This window comes from Thalassophryne amazonica, chromosome 9, assembly GCF_902500255.1.
Source record: "Thalassophryne amazonica chromosome 9, fThaAma1.1, whole genome shotgun sequence".
Classification (NCBI taxonomy): Eukaryota; Metazoa; Chordata; class Actinopteri; order Batrachoidiformes; family Batrachoididae; genus Thalassophryne; species Thalassophryne amazonica.
In genome coordinates, this window is record NC_047111.1 from 68116650 (window position 1) to 68143885 (window position 27236).

At 41.1% G+C, this 27236-nt stretch overlaps 1 protein-coding gene and 1 long non-coding RNA gene across 7 annotated transcripts in view; one reads left to right on the forward strand and one right to left on the reverse strand.

Annotated features, from left to right (window-relative positions):
* The window catches only part of arfip2b (ADP-ribosylation factor interacting protein 2b), a 53166-nt gene that overhangs the window by 22099 nt on the left and 3831 nt on the right, over window positions 1–27236 (forward strand). The window contains exons 3-9 of one of the 6 annotated variants that reach the window (XM_034178296.1): window positions 4410–4466; window positions 10429–10537; window positions 15625–15681; window positions 23600–23715; window positions 23927–24148; window positions 24388–24545; window positions 26997–27171. In XM_034178296.1, the coding sequence (XP_034034187.1) occupies window positions 4410–4466; window positions 10429–10537; window positions 15625–15681; window positions 23600–23715; window positions 23927–24148; window positions 24388–24545; window positions 26997–27171 (894 nt within the window). The remainder of the gene's footprint in view (window positions 1–4409; window positions 4467–10428; window positions 10538–15624; window positions 15682–23599; window positions 23716–23926; window positions 24149–24387; window positions 24546–26996; window positions 27172–27236) is intronic. The other 5 variants (XM_034178297.1, XM_034178298.1, XM_034178300.1 and 2 more) reach the window with 5 other exon arrangements.
* On the reverse strand, window positions 1981–14242 carry LOC117517315. The gene is made up of 3 exons (XR_004562702.1): window positions 14100–14242; window positions 12121–12123; window positions 1981–1990 (listed from the first exon to the last, which is right to left on the reverse strand). It is a non-coding gene; the product is annotated as an uncharacterized LOC117517315 (long non-coding RNA).

The following is a 27236-nucleotide window of genomic DNA, read 5'->3' on the forward strand; positions in this document are numbered from 1 at the left end:
TAATGGAGAAACTCTTAAACTGTGTGTGTGTGTGTGTGTGTGTGTGTGTGTGTGTGTGTGTGTGTGTGTGTGTGTGTGTGTGTGTGTGTATATATGTATATATATATATACACACACACACCTTATGCTATATCAGGCCACCCCTGATATAGCATAAGACAATCAGATGAAGAGTCCTTTCCTTCTTGTTCATCATGCACTGATGAATGCCTCATCAATCTTATCTGTGCCCTTTGTACACTTCCTCTTCTATGGCATTGTTCATTCAGTACTCAGAACAGTATGATGGTAATATATTTGACAGAGCATTAACAACATTAACTTTTATAATAGAAACACTGTACTGTATGCTATGTTTTGAACTAAGTAGGTAATGTAGTAGTGATGTGACGTTTGACCTTGACCCCAGATGACCTAATTTCAAGATTGAGAAACATATCAACGTCTTCAAATTCACCTTTACAGGTGCCATTTTTGTGACCTGGCTGAAGGAACAATACTACAACACAATATTAATACAGTATACTTTTTTATTGAGAAAAAAAAAAGGTGGGGAGTGGTAGTGGGCCTTTGTTTGGATTATCTTGCTGCAATTGATTGTTAGACAGCAGTACATGACCTCCCCATGTTGGCCTGTGCATAGTGTTGCTCCTTGTTGATATATGTAAACATAATTATGTTACACACACACATACATATATATACACAATTCCAATGAAGTTGGGATGTTGTGTAAAATGTAAATAAAAACAGAATACAATGATTTGCAAATCCTCTTCAATCTATATTCAGTTGAATACACCAGAAAGACAAGATATTTAATGTTCAAACTGATAAACTTCGTTTTTTGAAAATATTTGCTCATTTTGAAATGGATGCCTGCAACACTTTTCAAAAAAGCTGGACAGTGGTATGTTTACCACTGTGTTACATCACCTTTTCTTCTAACAACACTCAATAAGCATTTGGAACTGAGGACACTAATTGTTGGAAGTTTTGTAGGTGGAATTCTTTCCCATTCTTGCTTGATGTACGACTTCAGTTGTTCAACAGTCCGGGGCCTCCGTTGTCGTATTTTGAGCTTCATAATGCACCACATTTTCAGGTCTGGACTGCAGGCAGGCCAATCTAGTACCGCACTCTTTTACTATGAAGCCATGCTGTTGTAACACATGCAGAATGTGGCTTGGCATTGTCTTGCTGAAATAAGCAGGGACGTCCCTCAAAAAGATGTTGCTTGGATGGCAGCATGTGTTGCTCTAAAACCCGGATGTACCTTTCAGCATTAATGGTGCCATCACAGATGTTAAGTTTTTTTTTTTAAGCCATGGGAACTAACACACCCCCATACTATCAGAGATGCTGGCTTTTGAACTTTACACTGGTAACAATCTGGATGGCCTTTTCTCTCTTTTGTCCGGAGGACACGACATCCATGATTTCCAAAAACAATTTGAAATGTATTCACGGGCAGCCACCTGTAGTCGTTCTCCCTTTTCAGCACAGGAGTTCTTGGATTATTGGGGAGAAAATAGAAGATATTAGGCTGAGCATGCCTCGGCCCAACCATTAAAACCTGCTATGGAGGTGGGCGCTACCATTGAGGTGTACCCTAGATTGACAGAATTTCATAGTATTTCATTAGGTGTGCTGACGAAACTTGTGGCGTCTACAAAAAGCACAACCTGTTTATTTGATCCCATACCAACAAAATTGTTAAGGACCTGTGGCCCACTCTTGGGCCGACTGTGCTGGAAATTATGAATCTATCATTAACCTCTGGATCTGTTCCGAAATGTTTTAAATCAGCAGTGATTAAACCATTACTTAAGAAATCTAATCTTGACTCTAGTGTATTGAAAATTACAGGCCAATATCAAATCTATCATTCTGTTGCGAAATTTTAGAAAGGTGGTTTCACGGCAGCTCATAGACCACCTCACTGAGAATGATCTTTTTGAGTCCCTGCAGTCTGCTTTTAGGAAATATACTCTACAGAGACAGCGTTCACTAAAGTAGTGAATGATCTTCTGCGAGCAATGGACTCGGACACCACTATGGTTTTGGTGTTGTTAGATCTCAGTGCTGCGTTTGATACTGTGGATCATCATATTTTGCTCGATAGGTTGGAGAATTTTTGGGGGGGATTACCGGAAGTGCCCTTGCCTGGTTGACGTCATATCTGTCCAGTCGTTCTCAATGTGTCTTGTATAATGGCACTACCTCTGACCTTGCTGACATGAGATTTGGGGTTCCACAGGGATCTGTTTATACTGCGGAGTTTTGGGATTGCCTTTCATTGTTATGCTGATGATAACTGCGGGAAATCTCACTCCCATAAAATCCCTGGAGGACTGTCTTCTATCAGTGAGAAGTTGGATGTCTAGTAACTTCCTACTTTTAAACTTTGATAAGACTGAAATGATGGTTCTTGGTTCAGCGAGACATTGGCATCAGTTTGACCAGCTGGTGCTCAGCCTGGGTTCATGTGTCATACATCATACGGACAAAATGAGGAACCTTGGGATAATTTTTGATCCCACGTTGTCTTTTGACCTCCACATCAGGGATGTTACTTGGACTGCTTTTTTCCATCTGAGAAATATAGCGAGGATCTGCCCCATCCTGTCCATGGCTGATGCTGAGACCCTGATTCATGCTTTTGTTTCTTCTAGATGAGATTATTGTAATGTTCTATTTTCAGGGTTACCACAGTCCAGCATTAGGGGTCTTCAGCTGGTTCAGAATGCTGCCGCCAGACTTCTGACACGTAGCAGAAGTTCTGAACATATCACACCCATTTTGGCATCTTTGCACTGGCTCCCTGTCTCTGTGAGAGCAGATTTTAAGGTTTTGTTATTGACTTATAAGGTTGTTAATGGACTGGCGCTATCTTATCTGGCTGATCTGGTGGAACTCTACGTGCCGGCCCGGGCTTTGCGGTCACAGGATGCGGGACTTCTGTGTTCCCAGGGTGAAGAAGAATTCAGCAGGTCAAAGAGCCTTTTCGTATCGTGCACCCACCCTGTGGAACAGTCTTCCTGCGACCGTGAGGCAGTCTGAGTCCGTGGACATTTTTAAGTCAAGACTCAAAACCTATTTTTAACCTCTTTCTTATGAATAGTTTTTTATTTTTTATTTGTTTTATTCTTTTACTTCTGTTTTTATTTATGTATTTGAATTTTTTTTATTTATTCAATTTTATGTTGACTTGTTTTATATAAGGCACCTTGAGACGGCTTTTGCTGTGATTTGGAGCATTATAAGCTAATTAAATAAAATAAAATGTGGACTCATCAGACCACAGCACACTTTTCCACTTTGCATCTGTCCATTTCAAATGAGCTCCGGCCCAGAGAAGCCGGCGGCGTTTCTGGATGTTGTTGATGTATAGCTTTTGCTTTGCATGGTAGAGTTTTAACTTGCACTTGTAGATGTAGAGACGAACTATGTTAACTGACAATGGTTTTCTGAAGTGTTCCTGAGCCCACGTGGTAAGATCCTTTATACAGTGAGTCGGTTTTTAATGCAGTGCCGCCTGAGGGATCGAAGGTTACGGGCATTCAGTGTTGGTTTTCAGCCTTGCCACTTACGTGTAGAAAGTTCTCCAGATTCTCTGAAGCTTCTGATTATTTTATAGACTGTAGATGATGGAATCCCTAAATTCTTTGCAATTGAACGTTGAGAAACATTGTTTTTAAACTGTTGGACTATTTTTTTTCATGCAGTTGTTCACAAAGTGGTGATCCTCGCCCCATCTTTGCTTGTGAATGGCTGAGACTTTTTGGGATTCTCCTTTTATACCCAGTCATGCGTGTCCTCAGTTCCAAAACACTTATTGAGTGTTGTTAAAAGGAACAGCTTTTTCGAAACGTGTTACAGGCATCCATTTCAAAATGAGCAAATATTTGCACAAAAACAAAGTTTACCAGTTTGAACATTAAATATCTTGTCTTTGTGGTGTAGTCAATTGAATATAAGTTGAAGCGGCTTTGCAAATCGTATTGTTTTATTTACGTTTTACCCAATGACCCAACTTCATTTGAGTTTGGGTTGTGTATATATAGCAAAATTGTATTATTTCTGAATGACAAACTTGAAACATTTAGGATAGAATTTGCACGATTCTTCGAGTAGTTGAGTACAGGGATATTTGCAGACACTCTTCCTCAGAATGACCAGTAAGTGAAAGCAGTTATACTTGCAAATGTGAACTGTACTGCAATGCTGCATTATCAGTCATCAGTTCTCTTCATACTTGTATTGTCATCTTTGTGCATTTTATTTTTCTGGGATTTATTATTGCATCCTATTTTTATTTATTTATTTATTTTAAAGCTGTGAATTTTTCTTTTGCCTTTTTTCCATTTTTTATGCATTTGTCAATTCCTGTCCTCATCTATGTGCAGGCTGCAAAGGTGCAGTGGAGCTTAAATGAGAAGGTAGGAAGCTCCAGAGGCACCAGGGTGAGCAGGCTTATTTGTGTGTATGTTGGTGTGTAGTAGCGCTCAATGGTTTGCTATTCATCCATCATAAAAAGGGGTTTTTATTTTATATTGTATTTTGGTTCACTTCACAGTATTTCAGCTATTTTATTTTGATGGCAAACTACTGTGCATGTTGTACTGTGCTTCTTAAGTTAGCATCTACTAACTGCAGCAAGGAGTCTCTCAGCAAGGGGGCGTTTGGGATGAAAGACTGTGGGGTATATCTTTTTTTTTCCATCTAATTCATTGTTATTAACCATCATCTGACAGACTGCTTTAATATTCATAGTAGTGGCAGTGATGCCCCTCTGTATATCTGCTGTTTTAATGAAGCGTGATTTGACCTTATGTGCACGTGTGCACCAGTGAAACTCCTTAATTTATCCTGGTTCTGGGTGGCAAAAATACAGCATGGTGTCCAAATTATTGTAGTTTCATACAAATCCTGTAATTTCAGTCACCTCTAAAGTCAAAACGTGGCTGACAATGATGGTTAATGTGGCCTGGATAAGCTGACATCCTCATTCAGGAAGCTTTGTATTGACTTTTTTCAGGAATGGTAATGTCAAATATTTGTTGATACAAAGAAAATGATGGCTGTCCTTTGTCCATGGAATTTTTAGCAGCATTACATAGTAATTCCAATGGCTATCTTCGAAAGTATTCAGTGCTTCACTTTTTCCACTTTCTTTTTTTTTTTTGTGTGTGTGTGTTACAGCCTTATTCCAAAATGGCGTGAAATAATTTTTCCCTTCAAAATTGTACTCGCAACACCCCGATAGTGACAACTTGAAAAAGTTTTTTTGTTTTTTAAATTTTTCAAATTTCATAAAAATAAAAAACTAAGAAATCACGTGTACATAAATATTCACACCCTTTGCTCAATACTTTGTTGATGCACCTTTGACAGCAATTACAGCCTCACGTCTTCTTGACTATGTTCCCACAAGCTTGACACACTCATCTTTGGGCAGTTTTGGCCATTCCTCTTTGCAGCACCTCCCAAGCTCCATCAGTTTGGAGGGGGGGCATCAGTGCACAGCCATTTTCAGATCTCTCCAGAGATGTTCAATCAGATTCAGGTGTGGACTCTGGCTGGGCCACTCAAGGACATTCACAGATTTGTCCTGAAGCCACTCCTTTGATATCTTGGCTGTGTGCTTAAGGTCGCTGAAAGATAAACCATCACCCCAGTCTGATTTCAAGAGCGCTCTGGAGCAGGTTTACATCCAGGATGTCTCTCTACATTGTTCCATTCATCTTTCCCTCAATCCTGACTAGTCTTCCAATTCCTGCTGCTGAAAAAACATACCCACAGCATGATGCTGCTACCACCATGCTTCACTGTAGGAATGGTGCCCAGTTTCTTCCTTTTACTAAGAAGTGGCTTCTGTCTGGCCACTCTACCATACAGGCCTGATTGGCGGATTGCTGCAGAGATGTCTGTTCTTCTGGAAGGTTCTTATCTCTTAACGCTGGAGCTCTCACAGAGTGACCATCGAGTTCTTGGTCACCTATTTGACTAAGGCCATTCACCCCCGATCACTCAAGTTTAGACGGGCAACCAGCTCTAGGAAGAGTCCAGGGGGATCTGAAGTTCTTCCATTTGGAGATGATGGATGTGCTCATTGAGACCTTCAAAGCAGTAGAAATGTTTCTGTACCCTTCCCCAGATTTGTTATCTGACACAATTCTGTCTCGGAGGTTTACAGACAATTCCTTTGACTTCATGCTTGGTTTGTGCTCTGACATGCACTGTCAACTGTGGGACCTTATATGTAGACAGGTGTGTGTGCTTTTCCACATCATGTCCAATCAACTGAATTTACCCCAGTTGGACTCTCATTAAGCTGTCGAAACATCTCAAGGATGATCAGTGGAAACAGGATGCACCTCATCTCAATTTTGAGCTTCATGACAAAGGCTGTGAATACTTACGTATGTGATTTCTTCTTTTTTTTTTTTTTTTTTTATAAATTTGCAAAAATCTCAAAAAACCTATTTTCACATTGTTATTATGGAGTATTGTGTGTAGAATTTTGAGGCAAAAATTAATTTCATCCATTTTGGAAAAAGGCTGTAACATAAAAATATAATGCAATGCTAAGGGCCCCTTCACACATGGTGCGAATAAGTACAACTCAGGGTGACTGACATCGGAACAGCTCTTATGAGCGAACCATGAAACATCGCGTCGACGGGCAGGTGTGCACGATGTCGCTGCGATGGTTCGTGCACGTGGGAACACAGTGCAAACAGCTGCGCGATGTGAAAATTAAAAAATTTGAACCCGCACTGTCCAAAAGCTCTGACTGCCAGTCAGACACTTTACCAGTGAGCTACCATTGCTATCCTGTGAATAGTGCAGGAAAATGCCTGATATGAAGGACATTGATGTATAAAATAAATAAATAAATAAAACCACACACCATATATAAAAATGACACATTTCAGCTTGGGACTCCGATGAGGGCAGTCGCATCTCCTCCACTCCCCCCCCACTCTGCTCTCTGCTTTAACCTTTCAAGTCCCTACTTCACCAGACTGCGAATTCCTCAAATTATATTGGATTCTGGATCAATTGGACTACTATTGGATTAACCATGGAATTGATCAGCTGGTCTCTGAATGCTATTGACACCCTTTTTTCCTACAAGAAGCTCAGGAGCGGTGGGTCCTACCTGCCCAGATGGAACGTATCCTGCGGGCTATGTTCTCGACTCCTGGGGGTCTTGGCGTATTGCATGCTTGGTGCCTTTTCTCCGTTGAGGACGTCGAGGATTTATTCATTTTTGGTCTTATGGTAGCAGGGCGGTACTTTCTGGCTTATGTGCTGCCCTGATCTACCGGAAAATTGGCAAGACGGCAGCATCAAGAACCACGGCCCCTTGCTTGTCCGTCATGATTAACGAGTTTGGCAAGGCAGTGCATTCTCAGACTGCGATGACTCTTGAACTCGGATGCAAATTGGATGACATCTTGGAGCAGATACGTGCCTTGCAGTTGAAGTTTTCAGAGGCCGGTGAATGTTCTTAATTCATAATTGGGAATATTCTTATTTCATAATTGGGATTTGGTTGTTCAAGTGGAACTGTTAAGTGTTTTTCACTGCTCAAACCACAACACTCAGTCTTATCAAGCCTGAAGGACAAATTGCCTGACTGTTTTCCTCCAGAGGAATGTCTTCAGCCTGGGGAACATTTTGCTGTTTATCTCAACTCACAGAGACAATAAACTGTTTTCATAGGACTGAAGCATGCTTCATTCTCCCTCCTACCTCCCCATAAACACCCCCCACTCTGGCTTCTGCTCACATCATTCCTTCCCCCTTCTGCGGGGTGCTGTTTTACCTGCAGCTGGCCCCCGTTCCTCCCTCCCAAGCTGACGGTGGCGCATCTCAGGGTTGCTGCATGACCTTCACCCACTTGCATCAATTCGGATAACGGACTTCTTCAAACTTAATGCACATAAACAATGTCAAATGTGTATGTATGTGTATAACTCTGATGTGTGCCATTATTACTGTAAACAAGTAATAATTGTGGACTAATTGCTGTCCTCCGTGTTGATAACCATTCGTAAAATTCAGGCGGCTTTTGATGGTTTTCAGTCGAGTGAGTATCCGAGAAACTGTTTAACAGCTGGGCATGTTCAAACTTGTCCCGTAACGCTTCCAACAGAGGTGTTTCTCTGTGGCGCCGGGCCATGAGCGGCTGCCTGCCGACGCGCAAATCAGTCAGCACGTCTTTCATTACAAAATCTCCTTTAACAGTGGAATGTCCAGATAAACTGCTGATCCCGACCTCTTCTGAAACTTCTCTGTTCTCTCACGATGTCCTGGGTCAACAGAGGCTTAAATTTGGAAGTTTTCAGCTCGAAACAGGCTGACAACGGCGGCTCGGAGCATGGCGTGCCCTCCGGCTCCGTGGGTTGTCCTTAAAGCGACAGTAACACTCCATAATCTCTCATCAGCCCTTAAAATTTTCACCGAAAGCCAGCTGAATTTCTCGAATGGTGTCCACTCGGATGTGCCTTACAGTTTCTGAAAAAATTTTGATCAAGCAAAGCGGCAGTCTGAGCCATTCCTAAACAATGAAAAAATAGATGGGTGGACCACTCCTCACTCAAAGCCTGCCCACAGGCGAATGATGCAACCGACAGGCGTGAAAAACTCTCGTATGCCCACGAGGGTTCAAGCTTGTCTGATGTAATCGCACGTGATTCAAATCCACATAGTTTTTGAAAAAAAAATAAGGTCGGATACTTTTCTAATAGACCTCATATATTGATTAAATAAGTGTGGTAACATAGACAACGTAATTATTTTGGAATTTTTCTTTTTTGAGTTTTTAATCTGAAAATTGGGACACCAAACCCCACCAAATTTGTGACACACAGCACTTAAGTATTATTTTGGTGAAAATCACTTCAACTAATTTATCTGAATTCTAATTTGATGGGCACATGGTAAAATTAATTTCCCCCATAGACCAATGTCTTAATCACTCGATACCGCTGTAGAGAATATGCCAAATATGTGGTGTTGAATGTAATCCATAGTGTCCCGCTCTGTTACATTTAAAACCCATGTTCCTAAACTGGTAATTTAGTAAATTCAGAAAACCCCAGTTGTGTTGTTTGAAAGCGCCATTCTTGAGAGCTTTAAACCCATGGGGAGATCAAATTTAGTTCAACAGTAAAGTAACAGTCAACAATTATGTTTGTTTCGCGTTCCGGTTCGACCAGTTACACTTGAGCCCTAATATAGCCGCCAGTGAGCCCATCCAAAAAAAGTATATCATGACTCATCTCAATAGTGGATTTTATGTATACCCCATGGTCCATATATTCATATCTTACAGTCTATATCACCTTGGTAGGAAATTTTAAAATTGACCCTTATGTCACATATTGCTGACCCCTTTTCATGAAGGGACCCATTTCCATTAAAAACCCCTCACGTGTACCGGACAGAGTAGTCTGGAAATGCACAGTAACAGAGGTACGAAATGAAGTTTAACACCGGCCGATTCGAGGAACGTGGGTATCGTATTTCCATGATTAAAAGCCCGGCCGTTTATTTTTTTTCAAACCATGCTCAGACCCGGAACCTAAATGAGGCAGGGAGGCTGGTGATTATTAACAAAATGATGCTTATTGCCTGCACTGTCATAGCATAAAAATAGGAAAGAGAATGTGACTTTTTAACCTCTTAAAATATGTCAAAGTTAATCGTCTTTGAACTTGTCCAAGGTGTGTCCCAAGAATGTTCCCTTTTTAATTTGAAGACCCTGGCAGGAATAGGACTGCACTTATGCTGAGCACAGACAGAGGGATGGACTGATGGACACAAAGCCTTCGCAAGACCCAATGACCATATTTTGATGGTCTCTGGTACAATTGTGGAAAAAGTGAAGCGCTGTGAATGCTATGCACTGTACTTGGCGTGGAGGGTTAGCAACAACCTGAGAGCCTAAAAAACTGATGGCTCAGAGCTACTCTGTGTCCAGTAATGCCAGAATAATGGAATCCTTGCTACACAGATTAACAGCACTGCTTGGATATCTTTTTTAATAAGACTGTAGAATTGCCTTACTCGCTGCCAACAGTTTCACAGTTTGTTCAGCTCAGGTCATTAGTTGAGTTAATTATTAACTGGCTCTTCAGCAGTATGCTTTCAGTCTTTGAAAGGCTCCATGTATTTGTACATGAGTTTCAGTTAGACACTGTTGGTAGACTGTGTTGTGACTAACCTTCCTAACATGGTAGTGTTTGTTCCTGTCTGGTGAATAAATGTTTAATCTATGGAAGAACCAGCAGCCTTTCCAACAGCTACCATCATTGAGTCTGTTACAGATGTGTAAGAATATCTTGTCTTTGCCATCTTTAGGTCCACTATCTATTTATTTTTTTTATTTTGTTTAATGTTTAAACTTTTCAGGACTTGCAGCAGGTGATGGTATCGGGACCTAATCTAAATGAGACGAGCATTGTATCTGGGGGTTATGGTGGAACAGCAGAGGGCATCATCCCTACCAGCTCTATCAAAGGTAGAGTTCTTCTTCAGTTTTCATCTTTTTGACATCTCGTCTGTATCTTCCCAGCCATACAGTCACTCGAATATTTTTGCAGTTCATGATATCTGCTGAATTCGTTGCTCAGGTTGTGGTGTTGTCTTTTAATTATGTGACACTAGTATTTGTAAACTCATCACACGCATTCATGCCTTAGTTGCATCCACATGGTTGTCTGTTTTTTGCACTCATTGTTGGCTTGGATTGCTGTCCCATCCAGGGGCTATCATAGACTCTCATCCATTTCATGCTGTGACATCTGGAAATAAACACCCACACCAGTGCGCCCCAGCGTCTGAATAAAGCCTCGGTCCCACCAAATAATAAGCCATGAATAATCAGTCATGCATGGATGTGTCAGCGATTATTCAAAGAATGAGCCACGTTTTAAACTGTCACGTATCCGCAACTAAAGGTGCCCTGACACGAGCATGCCTTTGCTTCACGGCACATCACGACCTGTGTCGTGCTGGAGAGTAAACTCATCTTTAACTGGTGCAGACAGCACGCCAGAGGGGTGCTGGTGCGTGCTATTGTGCACAGATATTTTGAAATGTTCAAAAAATCTTTCACGAACAAATGTTGTGCTATGTGGCGCGATCTAATCTCCAACACTACACGCAGCTTGTCAAGTGGAGTAAACAAGATGTGAACAGAGCGAGTGGTGACGTCAGCAGATCGCATCAGAGCGCGGCTCGTCTGAACGATTATAACAAGAAGTTAAATCTGTTATAAACATACTTTAACAGCTGCACACAAGAAGGAAAGTATATGCAACTGTTTTATCAAGCCATGACAAGGTAAACATGACAAATAATTATCTTTTTAGACTGCTCAAAATGCTTTCTGCAACTTGTTAGGCGTGTGTGTGCATGCACAAACGGCTCCAGCTGCAGCCTCCTCTGTGATTCAGGAAGTGATTAGAGCCATTTTCAACGGCTAATTTGCAGAAAAAAAAAATTAATCTGCCATGAAATAATTATTTAGCCTCAAAAGGCTCGTGTCACCGCATATGATCCATGTCAATCCACATATCCTTGTAGCGCCATGTAACGCGATGTTGGTGCACCACACTTGGTCCCTTTTAAAGTGTGGGTTTTCAATTCACAGCATCCATTCAAGATGTTGTCACATTTTTTAAACGCAGTCCAAAAATACACGCTCCAGTACAGTCCAGTCGCTGTGCACCGTGCGTCAGGCTGCTGTTCACCTGTGCTCATTAAATGCACCAGCCAGCTAGAACCGAATCACGGATTCCTGGACAGTCGCCTCTCGCTGGCTTTATTTCTTTTGACACCGTGATCCAACTTCTAACTTTGTGTTCATCCGTTTAAATCTGAGAAATTGCTCTTTTGCACATGCTGCCATTCTGTATTCCTGGACAGCCGCCTCTGTCCTCCTTCTGACTGGCTTCCTTTCCATCCATATATATATATATATATATATATATATACACACACACGAGGTCTGTCCATAAAGTATCGTACCTTTTTTTTTTTTTTTTTTTTTTTTTTTTTTTTAAACTATATGGATTTGATTCATATGTTTTCACGTCAGACAAGCTTGAACCCTTGTGCGCATGCGTGAGTTTTTCCACGCCTGTCGGTGACGTCATTCGCCTGTGAGCACGCCTTGTGGTAGGAGTGGTCCCGCCCCTTCGTCGGATTTTCATTGTCTGGAAATGGCGCAATGATTTGGGTTTTTTTTTCCATCAGATTTTTTTCAGAAGCTGTTAGAGACTGGCACCTGGAAACTATTCGAAAAATTTATCTGGCTTTTGGTGAAAATTTTACGGGCTTCACAGAGAATAAGGTCTGTTAGTACAGCTTTATGGACCCCTTTAAGAACGCTCAGCGCGCCGCGCTCCGAGCTGCGACGACATGGCACAAGCCACCGGACCATTTCTGAGCTGATGGCTCTGTGGATACGAGACCGTCGTGTGCTCTTTCTCTGGTTATCACAAGAGCTGGACATCAGCCATTTTCCGGTAGATTTCACTTTTAACAAGAGATTTTGTCATGGAAAGCCGCGCGGAGCCTTCGCGCATCACGACCGATTCGCTTTGGAAGCGAGACAAAGGAACACACCGTTTTGGCGTGTCAGAGGACGTTTGGACATGTCTATCTCAGCTTTCAATGCTTACCAGTCCAGTAAGTATCAGTGAAATTGTGGAGAGCTGGACACCCCGCTGAAACAACCAGATCATTTCCAAAGTGAAGGCTTTGTTGATCTGGGACGTCGTCTGACTTCCACAGAAATGGCAGAAGACATGGACATCACCACTTTTTCGGCACATTCCACTGTTACAGGAGTTTTTGTCATGGAAAGAGAAGCGGAGGGATTAGATTAGTTTATATAAGGAGGTGGACTCATGTAATATTTATTATGACCGAATAGCACAAGATAAGAAAGCTCAATATAAATGACAGTGTGAACAAATAGGCCAGAAGAACAACTAGCACTCTTCAAAAAATAAATGAGAAAAAGAGAGAGAGAGAGAGCACTCTTCTGGATGGGGTATAGCAAAAATGCTTCAATATATTTGCTTATGCCTTGTTTCCACTGAGCGGTCCGGGTTGGTATGGTACGGTTCTGAAAGATTAAGCATGGCTTGGCTTGCGTTTCCACTACAGGCAGTACCTTTTTGTTTGGTAGGTGGAACATGATAATGTTGACATGCATGTATTTTCGTTGCGAGCAGAATGCTGAAAAGATGACGGATACTGTGGTGAATCCTGGAGTGACTAACTGGAATGCTGTGATGCTTTCATCTTATAAAATGTTATTTTTCCTTGTTGGTGGGACAAAACTCTGATGTCGTCTGGTTCAAACTGAGAAATGCATTGGGAGCAGACAAACACCGATGGACTTTTTTTTAAAAACACTGCAATGTATTCAGTGTTTTCCACAATAAGGAATTCAAGTATTTCCAGAAAAACAAGGCTGTCTTATGTGCTTAACAGTTTTTGTCAGGGTATGATGATTAATTTGGTTGAAACAATGCAACAGGAAGGAAAACTTTATATTTACTCAGTGTGTGAATGGTTTTAATATTTGAAACAGTGTAAGTCAGAACTGTATGAATGGTTGTGTGAGGACTTCACTGAAAAGAAATGTAGGGTCTGTAGATGTTATACTGCACCTCTGTATTTATGTGAACCATCCTGAAAAAAGATTTATTTTATTGTTGCTAGTGTGCCACTTCGTAGGGTAGCTTTTGCTGCTGAGCCAATCAGTGGGCAGCAGTGGGTTAGCTTGTCCTTTTAGCTAAGCCCCTTTTCCGCTGAGCAGTCTGGGTTGGTATGGCACGCTGTTTTGTGCGTTTCCACATCCAGATTTAGGAACGGGTACCAAAATAACTGACCTGTACTGTACCACTTTTCGGCACTCATTCGGCTGAGGTCCCAAAATTATCGGCCAGTTACAAAAGGGAGGCGATAACCCACTGCTGTGCATTGATTGGCTCAGCAGCTAAAGTGAAAGCTGCAGTGGCCATGTGAACAGTTTAGACGGTTTCAAATTTTAAAACCATTCACACTCTTAAGGTTACCTGTTACGTCTTTTCTGTCTGATTCATCATCACAGCCTGATGAAAACTCATCCATATAAAGCGTCCTTATTTTGGAAAAAGACATCTGGAAATACTTTAATTCCTTGTCGTGGCTGAAGAAAAGTCCCTCTGTGTTTGTCTGCTCCGGGTACATTTCTCAGAGTGAACCAAAGGATGCGGCGCTTTGTCCCAGTACAAGAAATTAAACGTATTTTAAAAGTTGAAAGTCACAGCGCTTTATTCATTCACACCAGCATTTACCACAGGCATCAGCTGACTACTCGTGATGAAACTAAATCCATGATCCACTAAGACAAAAATAAAAATTAAAAAAAATGTTAAATTATACTATGTGGACTCCACGTGGAGAGGGTGAGACTGTGCGACAGTTTACGCACTTCGATGACGTGCACGTTGATATCTACATGCTATACCTACTAAAACAAAAAGGGACTGTTGGTGGTGGAAACACAAACCAAGCCCGACTCAACCGTTCCGACCCGTACCATACTGAGCCGTACCGACCCGGATCGCTCAGTGGAAATGAGGCTTTACTGCTCCATTATTTTGGTACCCGCCCCTAAATCTGAATTTGGAAACACAGAAAATGCCATTCTATACCGTGCCATATCGATCCAGATCGCTCGGTGGAAATGAGGCGTTAGTTCCTCTAGTACACAAAACGGTACCGTAAATGTCAGCGCTTATTGATATTCCTGTGTCGCCGACCGAACGGTCCCCCTTAATAATTGGTCCACCCGAATGGTCCCCCTTAATAATTGGTCCACCCTTACTTCACTGCGCATGTGTCATTTAGGACCACGGCAGCACATCTGAATCTGGCTCTCTACACCCAAAGCGAACAAAGGGAATAATGTGATTATTAACCATCAGATAAGGTAAAAGCTCTTAAATCCTTCTAAAGTCAGTTTTAAGCAGAAACGAGGCAATAATCCATGAGTCGCTACCGATGCTCTGAAATAACGTAGGCGCACCAGCACATCTGTGGTGCAGCAGAACGTCTGTGGCACTCTGATCGCTTCCCCCGTGTTTTATTATGAATTTATGTGGAAATGATTGTTGTACAAAAGCTTCAGATATGTCGCTGAGATAGACGACGACTGGAGTGCATTTTTAAGTAGAAACGAGGTGATAATCACTGGTGATGCTCAGAAATAATGTTGCTGACACTCCAAAATGATTCATGCGCAGTGAAGGCACGCCGGACCAATTTTTAGGGGGGCTCGTTTGGTCGGCGACACTGGTCTTCAGTAATTTAGCCCTGGGGCCCATTTAATGCCAGGTTTTGCTACCCATGACTAGTTATAAATACTGTGGCCAGTTTAACCTAAATATTAACATTTTATAACTCAAAGCACTGGCTTTCCACATTGTGTCTGCATTGAGAGGAAACAGCATTTTAACACACACACATACACAAAAAACAGTATCATATCAGTATTTATTTTGTGACACTAATAATTTTTTTGCATCTTTTTTGTCTCCCTCTCAGGCCCTGCTGTGCGCTACAAGTCAGAGTTTAACAAAAGGATACCACTTACAGCAATAGGTGGCTGACTAACAAAATATATCAAAATAAAGAGCTCTTTTCCAAAATGTTTTGTAACCAATTTCTGTGATCGAGGTGAAAGAAAAATCTTGAATCTCGTCTGTAATAAATACAGTTAAGAATTGTTAAGCACCTCTAAAATGTCATCTTTGAATATGATGAAATATTAATATTAGTCCTCCTTCTACCTCTTAATTGATTGACTCATTTTGGAAAGCTGCTTTTTATTCTTCATGCTGAGCTTGTCTTTTTGTTTCTGTCTCTCTCTGATTGAGATAGCAGTATACTTTTTTGTCTGCTGGTTTTTTCTTTTTCTATTCTTTTATAACACTGGCATTTATTATTTCCAATGTATGTTGGTTGGTTGGCTTGATTGGTTTATGCTCAACTTTGTTTCCATCCAAAATGACTCACTAAATTAATGTGTAAACAGCTGTGAAGACAAACAAATACCTTAATATTTTCACTTCGTATCAAAATGTCTTAAGTGGGAGTTATTCATGGTGTTTAAATGTTGTGATAATTTAATTCATTTGTAGTTATTCAGTAATGTTTTAAGAAATCTATAATTTATATAATTAGTTTATTTACCATTGATTTTTGGTTTATTTTTAACATTCCTTATTACATCCGCCAAGGACATAAAATCATCGGAATTTATTTATCTGTCAGTTAGCAGGATTATGTCAAAACCACTGTACAGATTTTGACCATTTTTATCACAAATACATAGGCCATGGAAGAATCCATTAAATTTTGGATGTGATCTGCATTCTGGATCAAGTTTCACTTAATATTGGCTTTGAAGGATTACTGTTATCAGGATTATGTCAAAACTACTACATTTTGGAGGTGATCCGGATTCTCGATTAAGATTTCACTTTATATAGGCTTTGAAGGATTACATCAAAACTACTTCACAGATTCTTACCAAATTTGTACCACAGATAGATATTAGGGCATGGAAGAGTCCACTGAATTTTGGAGGTGATCCGAACCCAGATTGGCAGACGTCAGCAATCTCTGCTTGCTCGTTTCCTCTGTATTGGTTGTTTTTTCATCGTTGTCTTTGTACATGTTTGTCTTTAATCTCATTTATCCCATCCTTGTGTTGTTCTGTTCTTCCTTTTTGCATCTGCCTTTTACATCTTTATTTGCGTGTCTGCTACCTCCTCCACCGTCCTGCATTATGATTGCTACGTGAGTCATGTTCATTGTCATCAACCGCACTGCATCATGATAAATACTAAACAGTACCTTTTAGGCAGTGGTGGGCACAGCTAACCAAAAAGTTAGCTTCGATAACCGTTAATCTGCTAACTGAAAAGTAAACTTTTATAAATCTAAGACGATAAATCGCTCAAAAATTTTGTGGAAGTTACAGACAAAAGCTAAACCGATAACTTTCAGTATTGACTTCAGTACAGGGCAGCTACTGACACAACGAGTCAGCACTGGCCGATGTGTCTCAGGCCAGCAAAAGAGACCTGGTGATCAGAGAGACAGGAGAGAGGAAAAAAAAAAAAAATCATTTCTCTTCACACATACAGACCGGTCATTTCACTGGCGTAGATATAACACACAGTTACTGAAAAGTGTGGTGATTTTACAAATAATAAACACTGCCATCTACAGTAGATGGCAGTGTTCATGGCAGTGTGAGCAGCCACACATTTGCTAAAAGTGATGAATTAAACAGAATTTTCAGTTTTTCAAATTGCCTTTTTTTTTTTACAAACAAAATTACGTATTTACAAATACAAATTTATTTGTGAAACCCACCACACATTTCAGTAACTGTGTGTTATATCGACCAGCCAACCACCAACATCAGGAAACGAATGTACCCATAATGCAATGTGGCTTGTGTGTGTCTAAACGCTAAAACCTTCAAAATGACTGCATTACTTTAAAACTAAAATATATAGCTGATATTTTCACTTTGTAAAACGATAGACGTGATGTTAATTTCAATAACATGTCCGCAATTAGTTTGATTAAAACTATAACCATAAGTCAAAACTGTCCGTCTGTGCAAGACTCCAGTGGAACGACCAGCATGTCTGTATGGTGTGAAGAGAAATTATCTTTTTTTTTTTTCTTTCTTCCCTTCCTCTTCCTTTCCAGCTTTCTTTTGCCTCCAGAGGATAGAGCGCTATCATTCATGGCTGTCTGTCTGCTAGAAAACGTAACAGACAGGCACTAAAATCTTTGATTTCAGACTTTACAAATGTTTTTAACTGTTAAGCTTTATTCACTATGCCTGCAAAAATATGTTAGCGGTCTAAAAGTTATTGGAACTAAATTTATCAGAAGCTAATTGGTCCACTGAAGGTTTTCAAAGTTATCTGGAAAGCTAATCTGCTAATGAAAATGTTAGCTTCGATAATTAGTAGCTAGCGGATTAGCGAAACTGTGCCCACCGCTGCTTTTAGATATTGTATATCCTTGTCTTAATGAATCAAGAGCTGTGCAAGGCTAAGCCACTGCCTGCAGCCCCCCCCCTTCCCTTATCATGTCTTTCCCTAAATCAGGGCTATTCAACTATACGAGGTCTGTTAGAAAAGTATCCGACCTTATTTTTTTATTTATTTATTTTTTTAAACCATATGGCATGAAAAAACTCACGCATGCGCACGAGGGTTCAAGCTTGTCTGACGCAATCACACGTGATTCAAATCCATATGTTTTTTTTTTTTAAATAATAAGGTCGGATACTTTTCTAATAGACCTCGTACATTCTTTCACTGTTTGAGTCAGTGAACAGCATTTTCTATTTAGCAAGAACCCGCAACACGCAGGGATGCTGGTGTTGTCTTCTGTTGCAGAGTGTAGCTACGGGAGAAGATTGCAGTGCTTCGCTTGTAGTTCATATTAAGTCCTTTTATTTTTATTTTTATTTGATGAGCATCAGAACCTGGTGGATATTCATTGTCAAAATGGGAGTGAGTCGTAATGAAGTGCCTGTGTGCGTTATATTCCTTATTCACCGTGCAACAGTCACAACACAGCAGGCACATAGGATTGCCTTCGGCATTTTCTACGTGGACATATTCATCAGTCCAGTCATTATTAAATCTTCTATTTTCGTTGTCAACTTTACGTCTCTTCTCCTTTTGAATGCGCCCTGTTGTTGTCCTCTTCTTCGTTCGAGTTTATTGGCGGTTTGCAAACCAGTACGGTGCATTACTGCCACCAACTGTTCAAGTGCCCGCAATGCCTTCACGTGAGGTGGGGCTGTTTGGAAACAGTGCTGACGTGCCGTAAAGGATTCAATGTGCCACAAAGTGTCGTAAAATGCCGAAAATTGGCAAATGCGCCTTGTAGCGGCTTTTGATCATGTATTTATGGGCCAGTCCAAACTTATTAAAGGGCCGGTTCTGGCCCGCGGGCCGCCAGTTGATTAGCCCTGCCCTAAATGAATCTTTTATCAACACTGTGAAGGTAAATAAATAATAAATACAAGGTCTGTGAGAAAAGTATCCGACCTTTTTATTTTATGCAAAAAATATATGAATTTGATTCATATGTTTTTACGTCAGCCAAGCTTGAACCTTCGTGCGCATGCGTGAGTTTTTCCACGCCTGTCAGTTGCGTCATTCGCCTGTGCGCAGGCTTTGAGTGAGCACTGGTCCACCCCTCTCGTCATTGTTTCATTGCGAGGAAATGGCGGAATGATTTGGGCTTTTTTTCCATCAGAATTTTTTCAGAAACTGTTAGAGACATGCAGCTGGAAACCATTCGAAAAATTTATCTGGCTTTCGGTGAAAATTTTACAGGCTTCACAGAGAATGAGTGTTACTACAACTTTAAGGACGGCCCACAATGGCACACGGCTCGCCTCGCTCCGAGTCACCATCGAGAGGCAGAAACCACCACATTATTTCTAAACGGATCGCTGTGTGGAGCCGGGACCGTCGTGTGCAATTTCTCTGGTTATCACAAGAGCTGGACATCAGCTGTTTTCCGGCAGATTTCACTTTTAACAAGAGATTTTGTCATGGAAAGCCGTGCGGAGGCTTCGCGCGTCACAACCGATTCGCTGATGAAGCGAGACAAAGGAACACCTCTGTTTTGGAGTGATAAAGGACAAGTTGGGACATGCCTAGCTCTCCACAGTTTCTCTTATACTCACTCGACTGGTAAGCACTGAAAGCCGAGATAGGCATGTAGTAACACTCCTTATTCTCTGTGAAGCCCGTAAAATTTTCACCGAAAGCCAGATAAATTTTTTGAATGGTTTCCAGCTGCCTGTCTCTAACAGTTTCTGAAAAAATTATGATGGAAAAAAAGCCCAAATCATTCCGCCATTTCCTCGCAATGAAACGACGACGAGAGGGGTGGACCAGTGCTCACTCAAAGCCTGCCCACAGGCGAATGATGCAACCGACAGGCGTGGAAAAACTCATGCATGCGCACGAAGGTTCAAGCTTGGCTGACGTAAAAACATATGAATCAAATCCATATATTTTTTGCATAAAATAAGGTCGGATACTTTTCTCACAGACCTCGTATATTAGAAAATGTGAGAGCTTGTACACTTGATGTCAGAACAAATTTATGAACTCGCTTGCTTACATTTTCAGTTTTATTAAATGTACACAAACTTAGAAACTGAATTTGAAATCACAGTGGGGAAAATGCTTGGATGCGGGGGGGGGGTTGGATCTGAAGTTGTACATCACAATTTTCAGTGGTACAAAAGTTATCACACCTGTGAGGAAAAATACTCACGTGCAGATTGATATTTACATAAATACGATAGTGTAAATTTGTAATCCAAGATTTACTTGTAATTATTTTCTTAACCTGTCAGTTTTCCAACGCAACCACAAATACGTGATTGCAACATGACCAGTCACTCCCTACAGGTTAGAAATCTGCTCACCTGACTTCTGCAGCACTTCCTCTGATCTGCTTGTAGGATGGACATACACTGAACAAAAATAGAAGTGCGACATTTTTTGTTTTTGCTCCCATTTTTCATGAGCTGAACTCAAATATCTAAAACATTTTCTATATACACAAAAGACCTATTTTTCTCAAATATTGGTCACAAATATGTGTACAGTACATTTACATGATTACATCTGTAATTGTTTGTGTTAGTGGTTGCATTTATTAAGAAAAAGAATTGTGGTGTTTTGGTTTATGAATAGAAACAAAATGTATGATGGGAGAGCATAAACACACTAAGTGGACAAAAATAATTTTTTTTTATTATTATTTATTTATTTATTTTTATGCGAGAATGCATCTGCAAGGCAGTCTGATCAAAGTGCCTCTTTTTGGTCAACATCTGTTCTGCACCTGAAATAATTCTACACAACAGACATTGCTCTTGTTTTTCCGACTAATTTGGTGTCTGTTGTTGTTAGCTCATGTTCTGGACATACACATTTTTACTGTCAAACACAGACCTCATAAAAAATACTCCTTCCTTTCTGACTTTACACAATAAAAATCCTACATATCTACTGCTACATATCTAGACCTATCTTAGGTTATCACACATTTGCGGTCTGTTTTTGGGTGGGTGGTTGGCACACAAGGTCACATTTACAGGAAGCTCCTTCCATCAAGTTTAGCATTGACAGGCACAGCATCAGAAGTTTGCAGTCTTGTGGTTAACTGGACAAGCACAGGTTTGCATGTTGCTTATTGCCAAAAAGAATCGAAGTCGTATCACAGAAAACTTAAATCGAAAGACTTCTCTGGTAGATGAGTCTTGGAAAGTGCGAATGACTTAAAAGTCAAGTAACAGACAAGTTGCAGAGTGACCTGCAAGATTTGATTTGCCTAAAGGCCCGACCACACGGCACTTAACGAAGGGCAACGGAGCCCAAACGAAACAAGAAATCTGGACTTTCGTTGGCATCATTTAACCTTGACGCAGCTTCGTTCCTGCAGCTGGCGCTTCGTCAGGATTTCTAAACTGTCAAAAATTTGAACGAATGCTGCCGAAAACCTCAATTCGTCCATATTTCGTTTTGCTGTCGTTCTTGATGGTTTCTTATTGTATGCTTAGTTTTTGTAACGTTTGACTTCGTTCGACCAACTGAATGTTTTCAGTGCAGAAGCTGGTTTGTGAGTGGTGCTGCTGCTGCATTCATGGACCATCGGAAATTACAGGGCAAACTCAGCCTGTTTGGATTTGTTTTTATCTGGGTGGGGGGGGTTAGCTTCACCTGGCTCAGGCAACTTATATAGGCCAGAATTAATCTTTTGTGTGGATACAATGAATTATTTGACCAAAAATAAAATGAAAACCACACTCCTGCTATAAGCAACTGCTGAATTTGAAACAAAGTTGTGTAATTTCCGACGGTACTTGAACGCAGCAGCAGTGATCGCCTCCTGCGTGCGCTTATTTTTTATTAAATATAACAATATGAGTTTAGGAATGATAATCCAGCCCTTATGAACATGTGGCAGCAGGTAGATTATTCAGATGATTATATAACAGCTGTTCTGGAAGGCAGAATTCACGTTGTGGATCTGCTGTACCTGGTTGAAGTAACCGCACATGGAGAGTCAACGCGCATCGTTCACAAGGGCTAATCAGTTTACTGCTCTGATATATTCAGTCATCTTTACACTTATATTTATTCTCCCTTTTGACAGTTTTCTGTTATAAATTAATATATATGGCCTAGTAACGTAATACAGTGATACAGCAGCCACCACAGCACACCAGCGTGTTTTTGTTTTTTTTTGGAGCAAGACAGAGCGCGCAGCGTGTCGTCAGTCTGAACCAGACAGTGAGGATTCTCATGATGGAGATGATGATCCCCGTGTGGATCCACTGACGTGTGGACAGATATCCACAGAGGGTTGCGCTTTTCTAGGACTCAGGCTCTACAGAGCTCCGTCCCAGCGCCGAGTCCTGGAACACAGAGCAGGATGCAAGCACACACTGCCCCCGGAGTGGCTCCAGGCGCATTCCGTTTAAAGCATGGAGATCATTAGCTTCGGTTTTGTTTTGTTCCTTTTGCGCTCTTGATTCGCAGGCTATTTGGTGATGGGGAAAAGTCAAAAGCTCATTCGTCCACCACTTCACAATGATTTGTGACTTTTTTACTTTTTTCCCTTCATTCAGGAATCATTGTGTGCCATGTGACCAGGCCATTACATGATATCACATGTACACATTGCAATGATGATGCTCAAATGATATCTAGCAACCCTAGTGTGATGTTGCCCCCCCCCCCCTTTAAAAGCATTCCTCAGTATTTCCCAAGTTTAATTTGGCATCTTGCTGCCCTTTATATACTTGTTAAAGCTTTATAGATACTACAATTTTTTGTTTGTTTTGAGACTTACCGTATTTTAGAGTCAGATCTGAATTCCACCTGATGGTGGCTGTAAATATGTCAAGCAAGATTCCAGTGCAACTTTGAGTGTCAGAGCAAGTCAAGATTTGGCTCCATCACTCAGCAGCCTGATTATCTCATGTGGCACAGGGAGCAGGGTACATTCTGACCTTCCACATTCTTAAAGACACATTCAGATTTTTTAAATGTAACTGCAGTGGGATTGTGGATGGACAAAAACAAGCAGATATTGTTTACGGTGTGACTGATCGTGGGATGGAGAGCGTGTGCGCGTGTGTGTGTGTGGGGGATGCTCTTGCTGTGAAGGGTGGTTGAGTCAGTATGCGGGTGATGGTTGCACAGTCTCTGCTTGCCTTATCTCTTGCTCTCTTCTATGCAGTTTTTATTTTTGACAGCTGGTGTTAATGGCTCTGGGTTACAAAATATACTAACTTTCAGCAACAGTTGCACCTTTCTTTACAGCACATTGTGAAAACCCTGTCAGCAGCATGGGATTCTCTACATCTGTTGCTGATCTTAATTTTGTTGTACATCTTGGTTTTTGTTTAGCCTTTTTAGTGAAAAATATACATCTTATCTCTCAGGCTCCAACATGCATCACAGTAGCAGTAGCTCTTCCATGATGGCAGAGGAAGCAACCAAAGGAGTGGCTGTAGAAAAAATAGAACTAATGAAGAAATGGGGTCTCAACACTTACAAGGTATTTGACGTTATGCTGTATTGACTAACTAGGAATATGTTCACTAGTGTCATAAAGAGTTGTGTGATATCTTTTGTTGTAGAAGGTGTGTTTTGGAAGTGCCAAATACATTTACTTCCCAGTTTCCCCAGTCTGTCTTATGTCTGTCAGCACAAGTAGTGCTTCGAGATACTGATGTTTGTAATCAAGCTGCTTTTCTTTCTGGTTTCAGTGCACAAAGCAGATGATTTCGGAGCGTTTTGGTCGGGGTTCCCGGACTGTGGACCTAGAATTGGAAGCTCAGATTGAAGTGCTAAGAGACACTAAAAGGAAATACCAGAACGTGCTGCGATTGGCCAAAGCACTGACCAATCACTTCTACAACATGGTGCAAACGCAACATGCGTTGGGTGACATTTTTGCAGACCTGAGTCAGAAATCTCCAGAGCTACGGGTAATGCTTTAAAAATCTGTTTCTGTAGCTTTGACTAATTCCTTAAAAATCAATCTACATATTTAAAATTGTGACCAGCAGTTGATAGTGGAGCCTGCTTTGGTCACTGAGTCAAATTTGAGTAAACATTACAGTTGTGCAAATACTTTGAACATTTTGAAATACAAAAAACTGGTCTTTGTACATTGCTTCCATTTACACAAAAAAAACTGGTCTTTGTACATTACTTCCATTTACAGGATGAGTTTGGCTACAATGCAGAGACTCAGAAGTTGCTGTGTAAGAACGGCGAGACTCTGCTGGGTGCCATTAACTTCTTTGTGTCCAGTATCAATACACTGGTTAACAAGACCATGGAAGACACACTGATGACAATCAAGATGTTTGAGAATGCCAGGTAAAGATGGCTATTTATTATTGTTTCCATCTACCAAATTGAATGACTACTTGTATCTTTTTATACTGAAAACACATTTTCTGGCAACAGGAAATATACAAAGAAACAAAAATATGCAGAGCTTGACCTGCTATGTGTGCACCCATCATCACAAGTGCGCACGAACTAATCAAATGTAGAATTGATTAATAAAATTGTATCTTGTATGCTCAAAGTAAGCATTTGGAGCGCTGTGAATCGTGGCCTCTTAAAATAGTTTTCTGTCACTGGCCATCGCCTTAGGTGTTTTTTTTTTTCTGGCCGAATAATTCTGCTCTTTTTCTCTGTCTGAGGGTGGTGGGCGTTCCACAGGATTGGTGGCTGCAGACCACAGGATGCTGGACTGATGGCGAGATGCCATGCCTGAAGCTGATGCTGCAGATGTTGTTTTGATTTCATGTTTTCAGTTTCTTCAGCTTTGTGAAACTTTGTAAAAATCTTATAACTGTTAGAATGGCCTAAGCAGAGGGTCACCCCTCTGATTCTGATCTGCTTGAGGTTTCTTCCTCAGTAACATCAGAGGGAGTTTTTCCTTACCAATGTCACATGTGTGCTTACTCTAGGGGTTGGTAAAGTTACTTACTTATGTGAAGAGCCTTAAGACAACTTTGTTGTGATTTGGCGCCATACAAAAAAATGAATTGAAACTGTGAAGACTGGGGCCAACTAGCTCATTAATTTCTCCTCTCGGTTTTAAGAGGAGGATGGCACAGAGAGCAAAGAGCACACAACACACATTATTCCATGGTTTTGCAAACTGCGTCACATTCGTGCATTTATGATAGAGCGTTATCACAATGTATTGTCGCATATTTTATGGTCAGTTTAAAGCTAGGGTAGGTAACTCTGTTCAGAAACACTTTTATTATATTGGGTGAAATGGGCCATCTATCATAACAGTAGTCAATACATTATGCATTCAGAAAAAGGAACGAAAAAAATCAGACGTCTGTAGCAGCTGTAGGATCGACAAAAACTCCAACCAAAATAAGCCCCGCGGTGCGCTCTCAATAAAACCAATCATATGCCGTCATGTCTAGTTCTTCCTGATCGTGTCACCAGGCTCAATGCCCCCCCTCTGTCCTTCCCTCCTCTGCGCATGCACACTTATCCCGTTTCACTGAAGAAGTTCACTCCGGTACAATGGCAGAGGCAGTACAGCTGAAAATACCACTTCCACCATTACGTTTAACGGCTCACCCCGATAAAGCCAAGAAAAAGAAAGCCAGAGGCAAAAAAGGCTGCGATGAAAAGGCTCAGGATAAAGCAAGAGGTCAGATGAGAGTCAACATCAGTGTGGCATTTTCTCAGTGGAAACAACTGAGGCATCTGAAAGTTACTGTTGTACTTTTAAAAAGAAAACATTACAATAATACAGTTTACTTACAGGTGAACGAGACATGAGGTAGTTGGGTCGATGTTGAAATGGCTAAGTCGGCTCTCCTCTGCCCTGCTGAGTCCCACAGTCAAATACGCATTCATGTATGTGGGGGCGTGGCTTTGGATGGAGCACTGACAGGGAAGGGGGGAGGGGGTGGAAAATAGAGGAGGTGCTGCTTTCAAATCTTCCTAGTTCTCTTGCTAGCTCTCCAGGATTACCAACTCTAGCTTTAACTTTTCTTCCTCGTACTCTCTGAACTTCGTCATCATCCTGATAATTCTAATGGCTCTTTTTTGTATCAGATACAAGGACTTAGTGGTACTGCTATATGTATTACCCCAGACTTCAGTGCAGTAACTAAAGTATGGGAGAATCACTGAGCAATACAGCATATTATACACAGCTAGTGGCTGAATAACAGCCCTTTCACACCGGGCCCACTTCGAGTTGCGTCGTGCAGCGTCATGACGCCACGTGGATGCAACCCAGTGCCGAGACAATGTAACTCAACGCAGGATTGCTTTCATACCATATACACCAGGGCCCATCCCTAACCACGCTCCATGCTCCCGCAGAATCTCGCGCACCTTGAAATGTATGTTGTCAATGCGTGGAGCGTGCGTTTGGCCGTTTCCATCACCAATGTTCGGCAATGTTCGTTAGCATCTTTAAATGCGCGGGAAGCTGCAGGAAACGAAGGTGAAGAAGATGCAAATCTAACAGAATGCTTTGAAATATGTTTAAACTTGTATGCTAATATATATTCTAATATATGCTAACATATGCTAATAAACATTAACACTGATGTTTATTAGCATATATTAGCACTATGCCAAAACGTCCTCGGACCAAAATGTGGGTGGCGAAATGTCTGCCAAACCTATATTGTGACTTGACAGCTACCAGGTGTGACTACAGTCATGGTATACCCCAAAAGGGAGCACTGCTCTTTGTGTAATTCCACTGGTTGCAGGACAGATTAACTGACTAGACTGTTGAAGTTAATACTTCTCAACTCTGCTTTTTAATAGACTGGAGTTTGATGCCTACCGGTCAGACTTGGAGGAACTGAGTGTGGGTCCAAGAGATGCTGCAACTGTAGCTTCTTTAGAATCTGCCCAGCAGCAGTACGAAGTTCACAAGGACAAATATGAACGCCTCCGCTCAGATGTCATGATTAAACTCAAGTTCTTGGAGGAAAATAAGGTCAGTGAGGTTGAACAAACTTATGATTTGCCTAGATCTAAATAAACTCAATTGACCTCATTTTC